The sequence below is a fragment of the Oenanthe melanoleuca genome, chromosome 3 (genome assembly GCF_029582105.1).
Source record: "Oenanthe melanoleuca isolate GR-GAL-2019-014 chromosome 3, OMel1.0, whole genome shotgun sequence".
NCBI classification, from domain to species: domain Eukaryota; kingdom Metazoa; phylum Chordata; class Aves; order Passeriformes; family Muscicapidae; genus Oenanthe; species Oenanthe melanoleuca.
In genome coordinates, this window is record NC_079336.1 from 105,616,325 (window position 1) to 105,633,945 (window position 17,621).

The window sequence follows — 17,621 nt, forward strand, 5'->3', positions numbered from 1 at the left end:
TTGGTGCAGAGAGCACCCACAAAGATTATCAACCATGGTTCTCGTCTTTACGTGGCAATACGAGTGATGCTTTAAAAATCAGCATGCCCGCTGAGAAACAAACAGCCCGTGTCACTGTTACAGCCACACACATTCAGACATTAAAACGCAGAGCTGCTTAAAGCCACGCGTAATTCTCACAGTGCCGGGCGCCGCCTGAGGGGAGCGGGGCGGGCGGGGTGGGCGGAGCTGCCGTGGCCCGGAAGGGAAAGGCCGCGGATCCGGGTCGGGGAGTCCGGGAGGTGCCGGGCGGAGAGGTGGGAATGCTGAAGGAAAGGGGTGGTGGAGCTCCCGGGGGTGTCACAGTCCCGCGGAGAGCGGGGCTGGAGGAAAAGGGAGGTGGGGGGCTCTGCGATGGCGGCTGAGGGGAGGTGGGCAGAGAGGGGATGAGGTCCGGGGAACGCGGGGCTGGGAGAGGATTGAGGGTCCCCAGACACCCGTGAGGGTGTGCGGGGAGGGTCGGAGCTGCTCCGTGCCCGGGGCTGTGTGCTCTGAGCTGAGAGACAGAACCCTGTGTGACAGCGGCCTCGGGGCACCTGCCATGGTCTCCCTCCTGACTCCCTCACTTTGCCAAACTGCTCCGAGCGGGGTCAGCTCGGCTGTGAGCTCCCGTCCAGCCCCGGCGACAAAAAAGGGAATTTGCTTCTTTCCAAGCCCTCGTTTGGGCTCTTGCTTGTGCGTGGCCACATCAGTTCTTGTCCTGGCTGTGGAGGTGCCAGTGTAAAGATGTTGGGAATAAAATAAGCTCCTGCCGGACTCACCTCTTCCCTGCAATAGCGTCCCATTAGCAGGAGGTGCAGTGGGAGATGTGTTCATGTTGGATGTGTTACTGGCAGCTGCTCAGCCCTAAGGGGCTGCTGTCAGCGCTGGGAGGACGCTGCTGTGGGAAGGGGAGGCCGCTGCTTCCCAAGGCGAGCCCGCTCATTCAGCCCGGGCAGCTCCCTGCAGGGCGGAGCCCGGTGTGAGATAACGTGAAAAATCCCCATTATATCTTCGGCTTTGGCTCTTTTAGTCTCAGCCCTTCAAGATGCTGAGTTAAAAAGTGATGGGGCAGAAGCTGCTTTCTTCTGTGAAATTTCCCTTGGGCGTTTGTCCCGTGGGCTTCATGGATCCAAGAAGGTTCTGAGTGGTGGAACGGGGGTTCCCGGTTCCTACCAGCACTGATGGTAGGCTCATGCTTTTGACAGAGAGTTTTGTCAAAACTTGCAGCTTTTGGCTAAGGAATATTATTTAATATTCCTCATAATAATATTTATTTATTTATAACTTAAATTATATTATTTATCTATATTATTATTATTATTAATAATAATAATAATAATAATACGAAGAAGAAGAAAAAGAAGAATATCATCATATTTTGTTTTCTAAAGCCACAGAAGTTACTAAACAATGTTCCAGAAGAATATTTTTTTGCTCCAGGTGCATACAGGCACACCAACATGCAGATAATCACAGTGGTTTGAGAGAGTGCCGTGTCACGTAGAAAAACAAATAATGTGTGCTCTGACATACACAATATGCTTAATCAATCACCTTCACAACTAAGAGCTGTTTTTTCCTCTTCTTCAGCAAGGAAACATGAGTTGGGCAGGGAGGAAAAGAGGAAAGCCCAACAGAGGAGGAGGACGAGGGAGAGGAGGCGGTGGAAAACGAGGAGGCAGCAGTAGCCATTCAAACAAGTCTCAGCTTGGTGGAAATAGGAAATGTTCAACCAAAATCTGGGATGATGGAGATGATTTTTGTCTCTTTGAGGAACCAAGGCTAGAATCCAGGTATTTCTGTTAATTTGGGGGGGGGGGAATGGTGTAGAGATGTCTGGGGTACTTAGGGTTGTTTGGGACACTCTTTTGGATCTTGTCATATGTAGACATTTGGGCCTGGTTTTTGGATATGTTTGAATATAGAGAAGAGTGAAAGGGTGATGAAAGTGTTTCAGTATGAAGCAGTTTTTACATGTATTTTTTTGAATTACTGTTTTATAAATTTGATATCTAGGAAAGTGTTTTATTTTTTTAAAGATTAGGACCTCTGAATTTCTTCTTTGGTCATAAAGTAATTTCAGGACACTTTTGGTGAGAACACACTAATAAACACAGGATATTAATATTTGTGTATTACAAAGCAGAAGCTGGGCCATGGAAAATCAACAGTTTAGAATTAGTTTGGTTTTAGTTTAGTATGTGTGTGTTCTGAGCCATCTAGCTTAGAAATATGTGGTTGCATTAGTCTGAGAACAGCTTTACCTAGCAAAGTGTTCAGTAAATAGTTTTTGATGTGACATAAGATACAGTACATGTGTGTGCAGATAAAGACACATAAATCCTGGTCACATATGAGTGAATACAGATGAATAATCCTTAGGTGATAGATTTCTCTTATTTTGATTTTTCCTGTTTTGAATTACAAGTTTGGGCCCTAACATCCCAATTCAGTCACAAATATTTGAGCCGGGCAAATAATTCATGGTTATTTCCTATTTTAATTTTCAGAGTAAGTGCCTCTGCCAGAAGAGGAGGACAAATGAAGCAGAGACCTGAAGCAAAAATGCCTCTGCAGACCATACACATGACATCAGAGAACCAGAGAAGAGTGAAAGAACTTCTTCAAGAGCTGCAAGGGCAGGAGCTGGCTCCTGAATCAGAGTTAGTTTAAATGGAGGCACTGCTTCCAGCTCTTCTACATGAGCATGCTTTAGCAGGCATACTGTTAGAAATGGAAACAGTATTTTTTTCCTTAACTTTTAATCTCAAATCTTATGGTTTCAATTCTGCTTTGTTCTTCTACAATATTAACTCAGGGAAAGGGGTGGCCAAATCTTTCATTTAAATTAAGGATTTGAAGCTGCAGAGGCAGAGTTTTATGTCTACTCAACAGTTCAATTTTGTTTCATTTTCACTTGATAACTCTTTTTATCAGTGTAGCTGGAGGAGAAGATGATGAGCCCGATTACCTCGATGATGAACAGTGCTGGTCAACAGAGCAGGAAGCTTCTGATGTAATGCCAAGGTTGTCTGCTAAGCCAGCTGAGCACAGAATTGTAGACAGTGAAGTGTCTTCATTTGCTGTGCACAAACTCTCCAGGTGATGCTTTTTAGTGAATAATTTGTGTCATGAAGAAATAGATCACTGGTCTCAGTACTCTGTCAGCCCTTCTTGCCGGTGTTCTTCAACCATTTTGCTCAGACATGGATATTTATTCAATACTTTTGCTTTTTTTGGGAGCCTTTTTTGTGTGACAGCTTTTTCTGAAGAGTTTAATTTCTGTAGTTGTGTGGGGAAATCTAACCCTGAAACTATTAAGTGCTACATTCTGAGGTGTGAAGCAGTGCCTTGCATGCTCCCTTACTGTGAGCCTCATCAAGCAGATCTGTGGTTATTTTGCTTCATAAGAGCCTCTAACTCACCTGTGCCCTCTTTTCTCTGTTTTGGTGCAGGTATGGTTTTGACTGTGAGCGTTGTAGGGCAGTGCTGAGATCTTGCAATGGCAATATTGGGGCATCATTGGAGTATTTGCTATTGCAGTGCTTCTCTGAAAGGTTTGGAGAGAAGATGCAGGTTTCTGCAGCAGCTGCTGAAGCCAGTCAGGAGGAATGTTTAGAGCAGAGACAAGAAGAAGCTTTTGCCCTCCGGTCAATTTATGGAGAAAAATTTGTAGAAAGAATTAAAAATCGTGTTTGGACTTTTAGTTTGGAATTGGACTACCTAGCCCACAGGCTCAGAAAATCTAAACAAAACAGTACAAGGGATGCAACAAAAGAGACTTCAAAGGAAATATGTAAATTTTACTGCCAAGGAGGCTGCAGATTTGGTTCAAAATGCAGATTTAGACATGAATTCCCTCCAAACCATCCACTAAATGCTTCCAAGAACTTTGTAGACGATGCTCATCTCAGACATAGTGATGGTCCTGTATATGAACTTGAAATAAGATTTCCTGATGAGAACAAGTATCCTCTTCAGGCACCTCTTGTGGCATTTTACTCCACTGACGAGAATCTGCCTCTTGCTTGTCGTCTGCACATCGCTGAATTCCTCTTTGGAAAGGCCTTGGCAGCTGCAGAGTCTCATGAGCCAGTGGTGTACACCTTGGTGACTTGTTTAGAAGATGAACATGAGATCAGTGAGCTACTGAGCAATACTCAACACAAGTTCAGTGTTCCTCCTGTGTCCCTCCTGGCAGCACCTCCTGTAAGGCCACAGACAGAGAGTGCACCTGCTTCAAATCAACAAGCTGAAGGTACACCAAATCTCCTTTATGGTTTCTGGGCTAAGAATAGTCAGAAAGATTTAAAAGAGAAAAGAGAGACGAGGCAGAGCCCCCAGTTCAGCCATCTGTTCCAAATCTATTTCTGGAGACTAAAGTCATGTGGTGAGCCAGATCCGTGATCTGTCTGTGCCTCAGGAAGTTCTTTCTGTAATCAAGCTGCAGCAGAGAGGTTCTGTGTGCTGGCCAGAACTGAGTTCAAGGAGCACAGAGTTTGGTTTGGCAGAGTGAGTGATGCCCATTGCAGCACAATCCATGGAAAGCACTGGAAGGTGTGAGCTCATCAGAATGGACCAGTGAAGTGTGCTTGGAAGGGAACAGGGAAGGTTGTTCGCAAGCTTTGCTGCATCTGCGACTCATCAGTTCAAAAACCTCTTTTTTTAGATCACTTAAAATTACCAACAGCTCCTCAAAATTTGCTTACAAAGGTGATTTAAGGCTGAGCAAATGTGGCAAGTGGTTATAGAATGTTGTTCAAGATACAATCCCTTTCTCTTTATACTGGTGTAAACAGGTTGATTTCACAGGGGGAGAGTTGAGGCTTGTCACTTGTGGCAGGGGGACTTTCAAGCTCTCAATTCCAAAACTACTTTTATCTAAGGCAAGCTTTTTTCAAGAGCACTTAAATAGTGATAAACTGTGTTTTTGCTACAGTAAGACAAAGTATTCCATTTTTTAAACACCTCTGCAGAAAGACAGCTTTGTTCCAAGCTGAGACTCCAAAAATTTTTCTTTAGTTAGAAAAGATTCCTTATACTATAAAATACCTTTTTTTGGTAAAAGTAGCCTTAAAACTTTCAAGGGCTGGCTGGCAGTCTGAGCAAATCCTGCTTCAGTTGATAGGCAAAGGGACTGAAGTGCCTGGTTTAAAAGTACCTGGCAGTGGCTTATCAATTAATTAATTAAAACTATGGTAATATATAAGCGGTGCTACCATCAAAGCATTTTGTGCTGCACAGAAGTGGTTGTGTATTGGAAAGGTGAGCTGAGGCACATGGAAAACATTCAGGAAGGCAAACCACTTAATCATCCTGGCTCCCTGTGTGGCCATCCAGCCCCTGGTGCAGGAACAGGTGGGATGGGGCTGGAGAAGCTGTGGGTGATTTGGTGAGGTGAGGTTTTGAGCTAAGTGCATGTCAGAAGCAGTCCTGCAGATCCGCAGGGCCAGTCTAACAAGGTTCTTTGTTGGGGATGCTGCTGGAACATCTCTCTTTACTGCATTGCCCATTCCTTAGTAATAGTAGTATTTAAATGTACACTTTCTTTCTCTAGCCTCAACAGTGTCAGAGACTCAGGAAGAAGAGGTGGTGGCAGAAGAGGAGGAGGAGAAAGAAGAGCCTGGACAAGTTGTTGTGGAGAGTGAGAGTTATGTGAACTTGAAGAAAAAGCTTTCCAAAAAATATGACGTGCAGGCAAAGTCTCTGTATAATGAAAATGTTAAAATCTGCGCACAGTTTCGGCAGAAAAAGGTACAATGTGCAGAACATAGTTCCGTTGTTTACTTTAGAGAAATAGATATTTAAGAGACAGGCTGTTGTTTCAGATGGTCCTGTTCCATCCCAGTGGTGTTCTTACTGCTGTGCTGTCTGTTTTTATCCATCAGTCTTCCAGGCACTTCCAGTCCATGCTGTATGAAAGACAGAAGCTCCCTGCATGGCAAGAGAGAGAAAACATTCTGGGTTTGCTTGAGAGTCACCAAGTTCTTGTTGTGAGTGGCATGACAGGGTAAGAGTGTGATTGCACACACAGACTTTATGTATCAAAGTATATACAGAATAACATGAAACCTGATCCATGTTCTGGAAAGGTTGGGGTGGTGGCTCATCTGTGACCAGTGACAGCAGTCCTAGGTGAACTTCATGTGAAGGATCACACTAATGAAACAAGGCAAATTTCCAGTGGAATGCTGTCAGTTTATTTGGGTGAAAGGTGTTGGACTTGTGGGGTTTTTAATTAATTCCTGATTTTGTTGTGCAGATGTGGGAAAACCACTCAGATTCCTCAGTTTATCTTGGATGCTTCATTGCAAGGCTCTCCAAGCAGAGTTGCAAACATCATCTGCACTCAGCCTCGCAGGATCTCTGCCATTTCCGTGGCTGAACGTGTAGCCAAGGAAAGAGCAGAAAGGATTGGACTCACTGTTGGATATCAGATCCGTCTGGAAAGTGTAAAGGTACCTCTGCTTTGCTTGCTGGTTTTCGTTTACTCCTGTTAAAATGTGCTTAGTGCTTCTCTAGTGTACAGAATCTCTGCCCTGTACCTGCCACGCAGTGAGATAAGCAAGTTTGTATCATCTGTATTTCATATAATATTATGAAACGTGTCCTATATTTTATTTCATCTCAAGTTGCATAGCTCACTTTTCAGAATGAGAGTGCAGTGCTGTGTCTTGCAGGTTTGCTTTCTGTTGAGTGAGGTGAAGGGGTTTGAGAGTGTGAGTAATCCTGCTGTCCTTTGGAAGGCTACTGCCTGCTTTTCTGCCTTTTGCCATTCCCATGTGTCTCCCTAGTGGAGACTGAAGGGTACAGCTACAGCCAGACAGAAACTGCTGTTTTGGAAGTGAAGTTTTGTCTGTGTTGCAGCTGATTGCTTTTTCCAAGAAGTATGCCAGAAGAGACTTACCAAATCTTTCTAGGAAGAGAGATCTGAGTTGTTTGTCAGAAAACAATATCCACAGGAAAAGCAGTTCATGTTTTTCTGGTAGGTAGCAATTTTCCTTGGTAAGAATCAGGTGTTGTCAGTGTCGGTCAAGAAATTAAAATCCATCTCCAGCAGGACTTGCTTGTTCCCTCTCAGTCAAACCTGGCTCTGAGCTGAAACCAATTGCTTTAGAGCAGCAGATATTTTCTTTGCACTGTGTTAATTTGCCCAGAGTCAACTGAATGCTTTGTCTTACCCTTCAAGTCCTCAGCTACCAGGCTTTTGTACTGCACTACTGGTGTGCTGTTGAGAAGGCTGGAAGGAGATCTGACTTTGCAGGGAGTCACTCATGTTATTGTTGATGAAGTTCACGAAAGAACAGAAGAAAGGTAAATAATCTCTTATCCTGTAAGCAAAATGAAGAAACATCATTAGTAGGATAAGGTGCAAGTAGCTGATCCTGTGGCATTAATATGGGATGGAGGAAGGAGTTTGGGTTTAGGTTCTTGTCTTTGGGCAGTAGGAATTTGTGCTGCAGCTGCTTGTGAGAGAGCACATCTCTCATAAATTGCTGTGCCTCCAATGTGCCCTCACATTGCAGCAGTGTTGCAAAGAGGTTTTGGATGGGGCTGGAGAGTTAAGTAGCTTTTTAATTAGATCTGTCTGTTTCTTAATGGTTTCCTCGTTTCAACTTTTATCAAATGCCATAATTCTTCACGTGCCTTTTGGGGAATTTTTTCTCCTGATGCAGGCTTCAACAGAGCAAGGGACAAAAGCTCACATTTCCTTCCAGTCTGTAGGTTTTACTAGACAGTCTCATGCTATCCTGCTCCAGCCTCCTGCAGTTTTACCCCACTTACCTGCTGATCACATGCAAAAGATAATGTCTGTCAGTGTCTCTGTAAATTAAGTGGCAAGCATCCTTTTCTTTTTCCTTCTCAAACACTGCAGTGCAGTGGGTTTCTAGGAGGCTTTTCTCCTACCCATTATTCTGCAGCTCATGAGGTATTTTAGCCACTTAAAAGGGCTTGTGTCTCTCTTCCTTCTTATTTAAAATCACTTCAAGCCAGTATTCTAGTCATAGCCACAAAAGCTATAAATATGTAGGGAAAAATACAGTGAACAGGGAAGAGTGGTAAGTTTGAGTAACTCTTCCAGTGCAGAAGAGGAGCAGAAAGGACTCATCCGTTACTTTGAGTTAATTTCTTATCTGATGTTCTTGTGTTGCCATTAATGTAAGTAATTTAGAAAACTTTTTGTTGTTTAAATGGTTTTGCTAAGTAATCCTGACACTCCAGTAAGGGACAACCAGAAAAGAGTCAGATTTGCAGATGGCCTTTCACTAGGCCATTCCAACAAGCTCATGTTTCTGTGATGGTGTTGCTGTGCTGTTGGAAAACACCAGGAAAGTGGAGAACAGTACTGTGAAAGTTAACACTGAAGTCATTCAAATGTTCTTTTGCCTGTTTTCTTCAGTGACTTCCTGCTGCTGGTTTTGAAGGATATAATGGTTCAGAGGCCAGACCTGCGCATTATACTGATGAGTGCCACCCTGAATGCTGAGCTTTTCTCTCAGTACTTTCACTCCTGTCCAATCATTAACATACCAGGTGAAAATCATTACTTTTTATTATCATTTATTATATCAGAGATTTGTTCTCACTATTTCTCCTTGCAAAGTGTTTGTCAATTCAAGATGAGGATGTATACAAGAAATAGAATGCTGAAGACTTAGAGGGAGAGACTGATGAGATTTAGGAGAGAAAGGACTTGGAAATTTTGACCATTTTTGTGCTGTCTGTATACCAGACATATACCATATTATTATGTATACCATATTCCCCTCCTCAGAAGACAATCATTTTAAGGTGTGTGCATTACATGGTTCCCTGGGTTAGTTTCACCACAGCTGTCAACTCTTCTGTATCCTTGTGAGAAAAGGATCAGTGAGAGGATCCAGCTGGATGTGTAGCCAGTTGTGCCTTTTAAATTCCTGATTTATGCTGTGGAGCAGGAGAGTAACATGGGTGTGTTCCCCATAAGTGTATCAGCCCTTCCCTGCCTGTGTGAGTGCATTGTGCATGCTGCCATGGAGTCCTAGATTGGTTTGGGATGGAAGGGACCTTAGAGGTGATCTAGTTCTACCCCCTGCCATGGGCAGGGATGCCCTTTCACTGGACCAGGTTGCTCAAAGCCCCATCTGACCTGGCCTTGAGCACTCATGCTTGGAAGGTACCCACTGTTTGCCCTAGTCAGAAATTGCATTGAAGAGTGCAGTGTAGGTGAGAGCTGTGTAGCCAATGTATGCCATAATAATCTATATAAAATTACAATAATCTTTGGTCTTTTTCCTCTTTTCTCCGTGCTATCTGTAGATAGATTTATTCTCATGTTGCCTTTCAGGTCGAACATTTCCTGTGGAGCAGTTTTTTCTGGAAGATGTGATTGCAATGACAAGGTGTGAAATTCTCACATTCTCAGATGCATTTGAATGGTGAGGTTGAGGTTGCACTTTTGACCTTGAGACTGCAGTAATTCTGTGCATTTGTTTAAAAATTTATTTAAATCCTCTCAGATCTCCCCCATCACCTGCACTCTTGGAGCTTTAGTAAAGCACCTTGACCTTCATTTTATCTGTGGTTTATACAAAGTTCCTCTCAGACTTACAAAAAAATGTTTTGGATACCCTGTCTCTGTAGTTAATTATTAGCAGGAGACTGTTGGGCTTCTTTCCACACCACCAAATGTTCTTCTACTGTCCAGGTATGCTTTAGAGGACAGCAGTCCCTATAGGAGGAAGGTAAAGCAAGAACAGAGTGACAGACACAAAAGAACTGCATTTGAAGAAGTAGAGGAAGATCTGAGGCGTGCTGGCCTTCTGGAAACCACTGATACAGTGGTCAGAGATTCAGACCCAGACCAGAAATTAACTCTGAAGCAGCTCCTTACACGATATAAAGGTGAACTCCTTCTTAAATTTAATAAATTGGCACACAGACAGTGTGGGATATTAGCACTGTAAGCTGAATGCTTACCTATAATTCAGAGTTTTGCACTTGAGAAGTTCTAGATGAGAAACTTCCTGCCAGTTTAAAAAAATAAAAGAGAACCTATTGTTCTTTTAAACTACAGCAAACATCTTGGCTGAAACTACATAGCATCTGAAAATGGACAATTTTCAGCTGCTGTCTCTTTACAGCCCTTTTCAGATGCCTTGTTAGTTTCACTTTGCTCTCTGTATCTATTCTTGCTGAAGCAGCTTTGATTGAGGCACAGCATGGATTTGCCCTCTTCAAGTCTAGGCCAGGTGCTCTTTAAGCAAAGCTGTAACTGGTCCTATGCATCCACAGATGTTTTTTACAAGACATGGATTTACTGCATGTTTTGTTTCTTTTTTCCTAGGGGTCAGCAAGGCAGTGTTAAAAACAATGTCAGTCATGGACTTGGACAAAGTTAATCTAGAATTAATTGAAGCCTTGCTGGAATGGATAGTTGCTGGCAGACATTCATACCCCCCAGGTAATTTCATTGTCCTTGGGACATAAACAAAAGAAGATTCTTGGGAGCTTCTTGGACAGCCCAATGCTAGTGATTTGCATGCAGAGTTTCTGTAGCTATTTTTGAAAAAAAAAATCTAGTTGATTTACAAAGCTTTTGATATACATGGGAGAGGGGAAGGTGAGAAAATTGTCTACTTTGAAAAGTCTTTTGTGAAGGACTGTTACATCTTGTGTGCATTTTTTGGTACAATAATTTCACATTAATGAAATATTGTGCTGTCCTTTTTGTTGACTGATTTTTTTTTTTTTTTTAATCTGCATTTATAGGTGCTGTGTTGGTATTTTTGCCTGGCCTGGCAGAAATCAAGATGCTTTATGAGCAGCTTCAGACTAATGCTCTTTTTAATAACAGGCACAGCAAGAGGTGAGGCAGAAAAGCTCCAAAACAGTCAGTCTTTACCCATAAATAAAGAGTCATTTCACACAAAGCCTGCCTTTATCCAGGGATAAATAAACTTTATTAAATATCAGGGTAATAAGTCATGATCCAGACTGCTGAAATCTCAGCCCTTGATTTGTATCAGAGTGTTTGCTGAGTTACATTTAGTTGTGGTTGTATTTGGCCTTGGATGGTTACAAGGAGAAGTGACTCTCTGGACAGTGTCTAATGAGGCAAATGTGTGTGCAGGCAGATCGTTCCCAAGAAGGAAGAGGCTGGAGGTGCCCTGAGCATGTTGTGCTGTTTTCCTTGCAGGTGTGTGGTTTATCCACTTCATTCCTCACTGTCCAGTGAAGAGCAGCAGTCTGTGTTCCTCAGGCCTCCTGCAGGAGTTACCAAAATTATCATCTCTACCAACATTGCAGAGACATCTGTCACCATCGATGATGTGGTCTACGTGATTGACTCTGGAAAAATGAAAGAGAAAAGGTACTGGCATTCATTCCTCAGGGTTTTGTAAACTGTTTAAGCCTGGAGTTTTCCAAAGGGCTGAGAAAACCTGGAAGGAAACTTGGGCTGTAGAAAGCTGCCATGAGGGGAAGAAAGCCAGTCTAAACTCAGTTCCAAGTGCAGGAGTGGGAATTGTATCCATACAGAAGTTGGCAGCATCTGCCTTCGCAACCTCCAGCCTGTTCTCTGTGCTCTCCTTACAAGGGCAGGTGACAGGACAGGGGGTAAAAGGGCTTCAGTCTGAAAGAGGGCAGGTTTAGATTGGATATTAGGAAGAAAGTCTTTACTGTCATGAGGCACTGGCACTGATTTTCCAGAGAAGCTGTGGCTGCCCCATCCCTGGAAGGGTTTAAGGTCATGCTGGACAGGTGGAACCTTGAGGAGAGAAGACTCTGCACAATGTGAATCAAGCAAAAGCTGTTTGTTGTGCTTCTAAGCATTGTTTATATTTACTTCTTATCTTGGATTGCAAAGTCACGCATTATTTGATTGGTAGCTGTGTATTGCCTACGAGGCAAGCACACATTTTTTTTTTAATCTAATTGGTTGATATAAATGTCATTTTACTTGGGTTGACAACTCTTTGTTTGTCAGCAACTTTCTGCTTCTTCTTTCTTCTTACACTGTCAACTTTTTTACCCACAGAGATGACCTTATTCAGAAGGTTTAGACTGGTTCATTTTCCTGTAAATATGGAAGTTGGTGGAATTGGATGATCTTTAAGGTCCCAAGCCAAAGCATTCTGTGGCTCTGTGAATACAAGCTTGTCTCTTGCTCTCCTGTAGATATGACCCAAGCAAAGGAATGGAAAGTCTGGAGGACACCTTTGTGTCCAAGGCCAGCGCTCTGCAGAGGAAAGGGCGGGCAGGACGTGTGGCCTCGGGCGTCTGCTTCCATCTCTTCAGCAGCCACCACTACAACCACCAGCTTGTAAAACAGCAGCTGCCAGAAATACAGAGGGTGCCCTTGGAGCAGCTGTGTCTGAGGTGAGCTGTTGTGTTTCTTGAAAAAGCCTGTGTACAAAATGTCCTTCCTCTGCTGCAGGGAGCACCTGCCACAACCTGCACAAGCACCATCTTCATGCAAACGTTAAAGGAAGAGGCCCTCCTGTCCCTGCTGCACACTGTGCACCCCTTTGGACTGAAAGGAAACAAAGCAGCACAAATTACAGTTCTGCAGTAAAAATTTTATTTCAGACCTTAGTGTGCTAAATGGAAATCTGTTCTTATAGACTCACTACTCCACATTGCTCCCTGACTTCGGCTTTGTGTTACAGGCCCTCTTCTAGGGAGTGTGCTCGTGAGAGCATGTTTTCTGTTGGCTTTTTTCCTTCTGTTTTTTTACAAAAACTTGCTTTTTTTAAATTGTGTATGGAACTAAGCTGGTTTTTTTCTTTCTTTCTTTTTTCTTTTTAACTTTCCATCCCCTCCTCTTAAGAATTAAGATCCTGGAGATGTTTTCTGAGCAGAGTCTTCACTCTGTCTTCTCACGACTGATCGAGCCCCCTAGGACTGAGTCTTTGCAGGCATCAAAGGTGCGACTGCAGGACCTGGGAGCCTTAACTGCTGATGAGAAGCTCACCCCTCTGGGATACCACTTGGCTTCGCTGCCTGTGGATGTCAGGATTGGCAAACTCATGTTGTTTGGCACCATCTTCCGCTGCCTGGATCCTGCGCTGACCATAGCAGCCAGCTTGGCCTTTAAGTCACCTTTTGTAAGTATTCTTAGCCCAAGGGCTGTGTTTTTGTGCGGCAGCAAAATGTTGTTGTGACTTACAGTACGTGACACTTGAGTGTTTTAATTCTTCTTTTCAACCTGCATTGTTTTTGTATTGATGCAGTGCTTGTTAAAACAGTCCAGTTATAAGGAGAAGTTCTAAACCGTGTAGTAGCAGCAAGAGTGGTATTTATGTTCAGTAGAAACAGTGAATGTTATTTTTAATTTGTAGCTAGGAAGTGCACACATTTTGTCTGAATTTGGTGGGAAAATTACTGGTAATATAAATTGTGAAACAGTGACAATGATGGAGCTGACATATCTGAGCTGTGAATGCAGAGGTCAGTTTAGATCTCCGTTGGTATCTTCACTGACACTTTGGCTTTTTGAATCAGGTGCTCTTTTGAATGCCTCATATTTTCTGTTATCCACAGGGAAAATTTGCATTCTGGCCTGTGAGCTGCTGTGAAAATACCAAAGAGAATGTAGCATGTAGCTCTAGAATGGCTCATCCAAGTGGTGAGGGGAAGAACACACTAACCTGTTACTGCCTGTCTAGGTGTCACCATGGGATAAAAGGGAAGAAGCAAACAAAAAGAAGCTGGAGTTTGCAGTAGGAAACAGTGACTACCTGGCCCTTCTCCAGGCCTATAAGGTGAGTTAAAACACAGTTGCCTCTCTTGGGGTTTTGTGATGTGTTTGAAATTCAAGCAGAAATGTTTTATTAATCTCAATCAGGGATGGCGTTTAAGTATCAAAGAGGGCTCTCAAGCAAGCTACAACTACTGCAGGGAGAACTTCCTGTCAGTAAGAGTTCTTCAGGTAAGTCAGTGTTTGTGGCCTGGCAGAGGGACTGGCAGAATCCCAGTGACAGAAAGGAGCCACTGGGGCAGACTGCTCTTGCTGGGTGTGGCAGCTGTCACAGCGCGCTGTCCGTTGTAGGAAATTGCCAGCCTGAAGAGGCAGTTTGCAGAGCTGCTTTCTGACATTGGCTTTGTGAAGGAGGGATTGAGAGCCAGGGATATTGAGAAGAAGTGGTCCCAAGGAGGCGATGGTGTGTTGGATGCCACAGGAGAGGAGGTAATTCACACCATTTCATCAGTGCTTCAAAATGCTGCTGCAGTTTTTCACGTGGGCAGTCTTCAGAACGGCTGGGGCCAGAGATGTCCTGAGGTTACATGATGATCAGGGTGATCGGGGTTTGGTAGTTGTAGGATTTTTTGTGCTTTGGGACAATTTGTGCTTGCTTTCTCTAGGGTGCAAGCCACTTTGTAGCCAGATGTCAGAGAACAATTCAGCTGGGCACCAGGAAAGTGGTGGCCAATTTGTTCCATTGATAGTGGGGGGAAACACAGCCCAGGTCCAGCCTGAGGAGCATGACTTGTCCTCCTCTGTCAAGCACAAGAGAGCAGATATCAAAGTGAATCAGTTTCAGGAATTCAGCCATTCCTGGGGCAGGGCTTTACACACTGAACTGTAGGATCCCTAATGATCTATTGATTTCACAGGCAAATTCAAATGCAGAGAACATCAAGCTGATCTCAGCTATGTTGTGTGCTGCACTGTATCCCAATGTTGTCCAGGTAAAGGAATGCTTTTTCGTTTTTTTCGTTTTCTGTCTAGCATATCCACACAGCCTGCTTTCATTTGGGCTCAGTGTGGCAGCCTTGAGCCTGGCTTGGGTTGCCAAAGTTTGCTGCTTGTGGTGTCAGAGACTGGAGCAGAGCTCCAGTTTGTATTGCTGCTGTTCCTATAGGCTGATTGCAGTGTCACACAGAGGCCAGCTGCAAATGTTAAGAAGCCATTTAAAATTACATCTTTTTAGAATGCTCAGTTTACAAAGGAAGTCAGGGTTAGACAGTACCTGGAGTGTAATACCTGTCTCCAGTGACTTGATATGTTGCTACTACAGAATTTGTTTTTGAAAAACTTAAAAGGTTTTCTGGTACAGATTTTTTATAACATTTTTTCTTACCATACAGGTGAAAAAGCCAGAGGGTAAATACCAAAAGACCAGTACAGGAGCAGTCAAAATGCAACCAAAAGCAGAAGAGCTGAAGTTTGTTACTAAAAATGATGGTTATGTTCATATTCATCCTTCATCTGTGAATTATCAGGTCAGAATGCTTTTTTTCTGCAAAGCATGCTGTTTTTTATAAAAGAAATCACCTTTGCTTGAGCATTTAACATTACAGTGAGGCTCCCTGTTGATGTTTAAAATAAAAAATCTTAATGATTGCGCAATCCTATGCTAGGATTGTAAATAATGGTGCATTCCTGAGTTAGGAGTGTCCTCTTGGGCACAGAGTTAAACTCCAAACAGTTGTTGGCAGCTGTTACGGGTCAAGGAGGGTCTGTCAGTGCTGCAGGTGCACTTTCAGGCACGCTAGCTGCTCTCTGCAGCAGCAGAAGAGGCAGAGGCAGGAGGAGCAGTGTCACTGACCCGGCTGCGTGTCCCTGTCCCAGACCAGGCACTTTGAGAGCCCGTACCTGGTGTACCACGAGAAGATCAAGACGAGCCGCGTGTTCATCCGCGACTGCAGCATGGTGTCCGTGTACCCGCTGGTGCTGCTGGGCGGCGGCCAGGTGCACATCCAGCTGCTCAAGGGCGACTTCGTCATTTCCCTGGATGACGGCTGGATACGCTTCGTGGCTGCCTCTCACCAGGTGAGGAGCAGGATGGGCCGTGCTGGGGGAGCTGCAGAGCTGGGGATGGGCCTGAGCCTTGTCTCTGTTTCACCACGTGTGTTAGGTGGCCGAGCTGGTGAAGGAGCTGCGCTGTGAGCTGGACCAGCTGCTGCAGGATAAAATCAAGAATCCCAGCATGGATTTGTGCATGTGCCCCCGTGGCTCTCGGATCATTGGGATGATTGTCAAGCTTGTGACCACGCAGTGACGTCAGAACAGCTTTCTGTAAAGAATCACCCATGGCCACTGCCTGAGAACAGACCAAGTAACATGAGTGTCCTGATGTATTGATTGCTTCAAAACGTGGCATTGACCTCTGGAAGAAAAGGCTGGCAACTGTACTGTTGAGTTTTAGGTTGTTTTTTTTTTTTCCTTTGGTTTGCTTGCTTGTTGAAATTAAGGTGACTTACAGTAGACTCTGAGAACTGGGAAAATGGCAACTCTTGCAGAAGGAATAGAAACCGGAGTGGTTTTTAATGGGACTGTACCCTGGCAGTCATGTTTTCTGGTCACACAAATGCCTGGTAGCCAGCTGTTTCTGTAAATAGTCATGGCTAGAGGCATATAACATAGGCACCTACTGCCCAGTTGGTTTAAACTCACTTTTCTCTTTTGACCAAGATTTTACTGAGACAGTTTTGGCTGACCAGGGCTCCTCTGTTTGCAGTACAACTCAAAGCCCTTGTGCAAGTGAACAAGGTTTATTTTGATTTATGTGTAGAGGTTCTGAAATTCAGACGATGGCCTGGGGCGGGATGTCCTGGATCAGTCAGTGTGGTGTTGGATCAGTGCAGGTTGCTGTGGTGACAAGATAAAACTCCAGGACTGTGTGGATGGATGTTTTGAGAGGCTATTCCAGTCCTTCCTGCACTGGGAAGAAGTAAAACAGCCAAGATGGGAATGCTATAGTGCATCCAGAAATGTGTTCTGTTTTGGGGTAGTCCTCCTGCCACCCTGCACAGCTGGAACAAAGTCCCACTTTTGGAAGCTTTTAGCCAAGCTGCTGCTCTGGGGACTGGGCTGCTCCAGTGTGTAGTAAAGTGCTGTAGCATTAATGAACTATTATTTCCTCCCTTTGGCTTTGTTTAATTGCATTGCTGCAGCCAAGCTGCTCCAGTACTAAGTGCCTGAAGTGACAGGACTGGGCTGTCACCTTTCACAGTAAAACCAGAGCAAGCACTGCCTCCAGCACCACTCTGACCTAGGACCGTCAGCCTGAGGAATAATGAAGGAAGGGAGGGAGGGAGAGACATTGTACTTGAAGTTTTTTTTTTAAAAAAGAATACACACGAATTGTTTGTAGGAGTTTCACACCCAAATTTCCTCCTCTGAGGAAGAAGACAGGAGTACCAAGACCAACATCACTGTGCAGAGAATGCTGGCTCCATCCCATCTTCATGACCTGGCACTGGGAGAAGGATGGGATGTAAGAAAATTCACACATTGAGATACAGATAGTTTAATAAAGCAAAAGCCAGGCACAGGCACAGAAAAATGAGGAATTTATTCCCCACTTCCCTTGGGCAGGCAGATGTTCAGCCACTCCAGGAAAGAAGCATGCCTGTCCTTCTTAATGACCTGGCACTCCCCTTTCATTGCTCTTCTGATAACAGCCATTATCAGCTGCGAAGATAAATCAAACTGGTAAAGATCCTGCACTATTTTATTAATTCAGTAACCTATCTGTGGTGAGATGGGGACAGTCGGGTTTCCCAAAGCAACCATGTATCAGCCATAAGCAGCAAGGCCCTTCCCTGGGCACACTTCACTGCCAGGATGGAACTGGTCAGACAGGGAACTTGAGCTAAATTCCCTACAGATC

General features: G+C 44.1%; 1 protein-coding gene across 2 annotated transcripts; it reads left to right on the plus strand.

Moving 5' to 3' along the window:
* The first annotated feature begins 239 nt into the window (after positions 1-239).
* On the plus strand, positions 240-16,007 carry DHX57 (DExH-box helicase 57). Of its 2 annotated transcripts, XM_056488723.1 has the most exons (24): positions 240-296; positions 1,612-1,814; positions 2,532-2,684; positions 2,959-3,123; positions 3,477-4,279; positions 5,579-5,775; positions 5,910-6,031; positions 6,284-6,479; positions 7,211-7,335; positions 8,423-8,556; positions 9,350-9,404; positions 9,710-9,906; positions 10,349-10,465; positions 10,774-10,870; positions 11,201-11,374; positions 12,181-12,381; positions 12,833-13,109; positions 13,671-13,766; positions 13,850-13,933; positions 14,054-14,191; positions 14,620-14,694; positions 15,094-15,228; positions 15,578-15,778; positions 15,864-16,007. In XM_056488723.1, exons 2-24 carry the CDS (start codon positions 1,621-1,623, stop codon positions 16,005-16,007), a joined length of 4,080 nt encoding a protein of 1,359 aa, XP_056344698.1. In that variant the 5' UTR covers positions 240-296; positions 1,612-1,620. The 2 variants fall into 2 exon arrangements, with proteins under 2 accessions (XP_056344698.1, XP_056344699.1); XM_056488724.1 differs by lacking the exons at positions 240-296; positions 1,612-1,814 and having other exon boundaries at positions 2,598-2,684; positions 2,964-3,123.
* Positions 16,008-17,621: the final 1,614 nt, after the last annotated feature.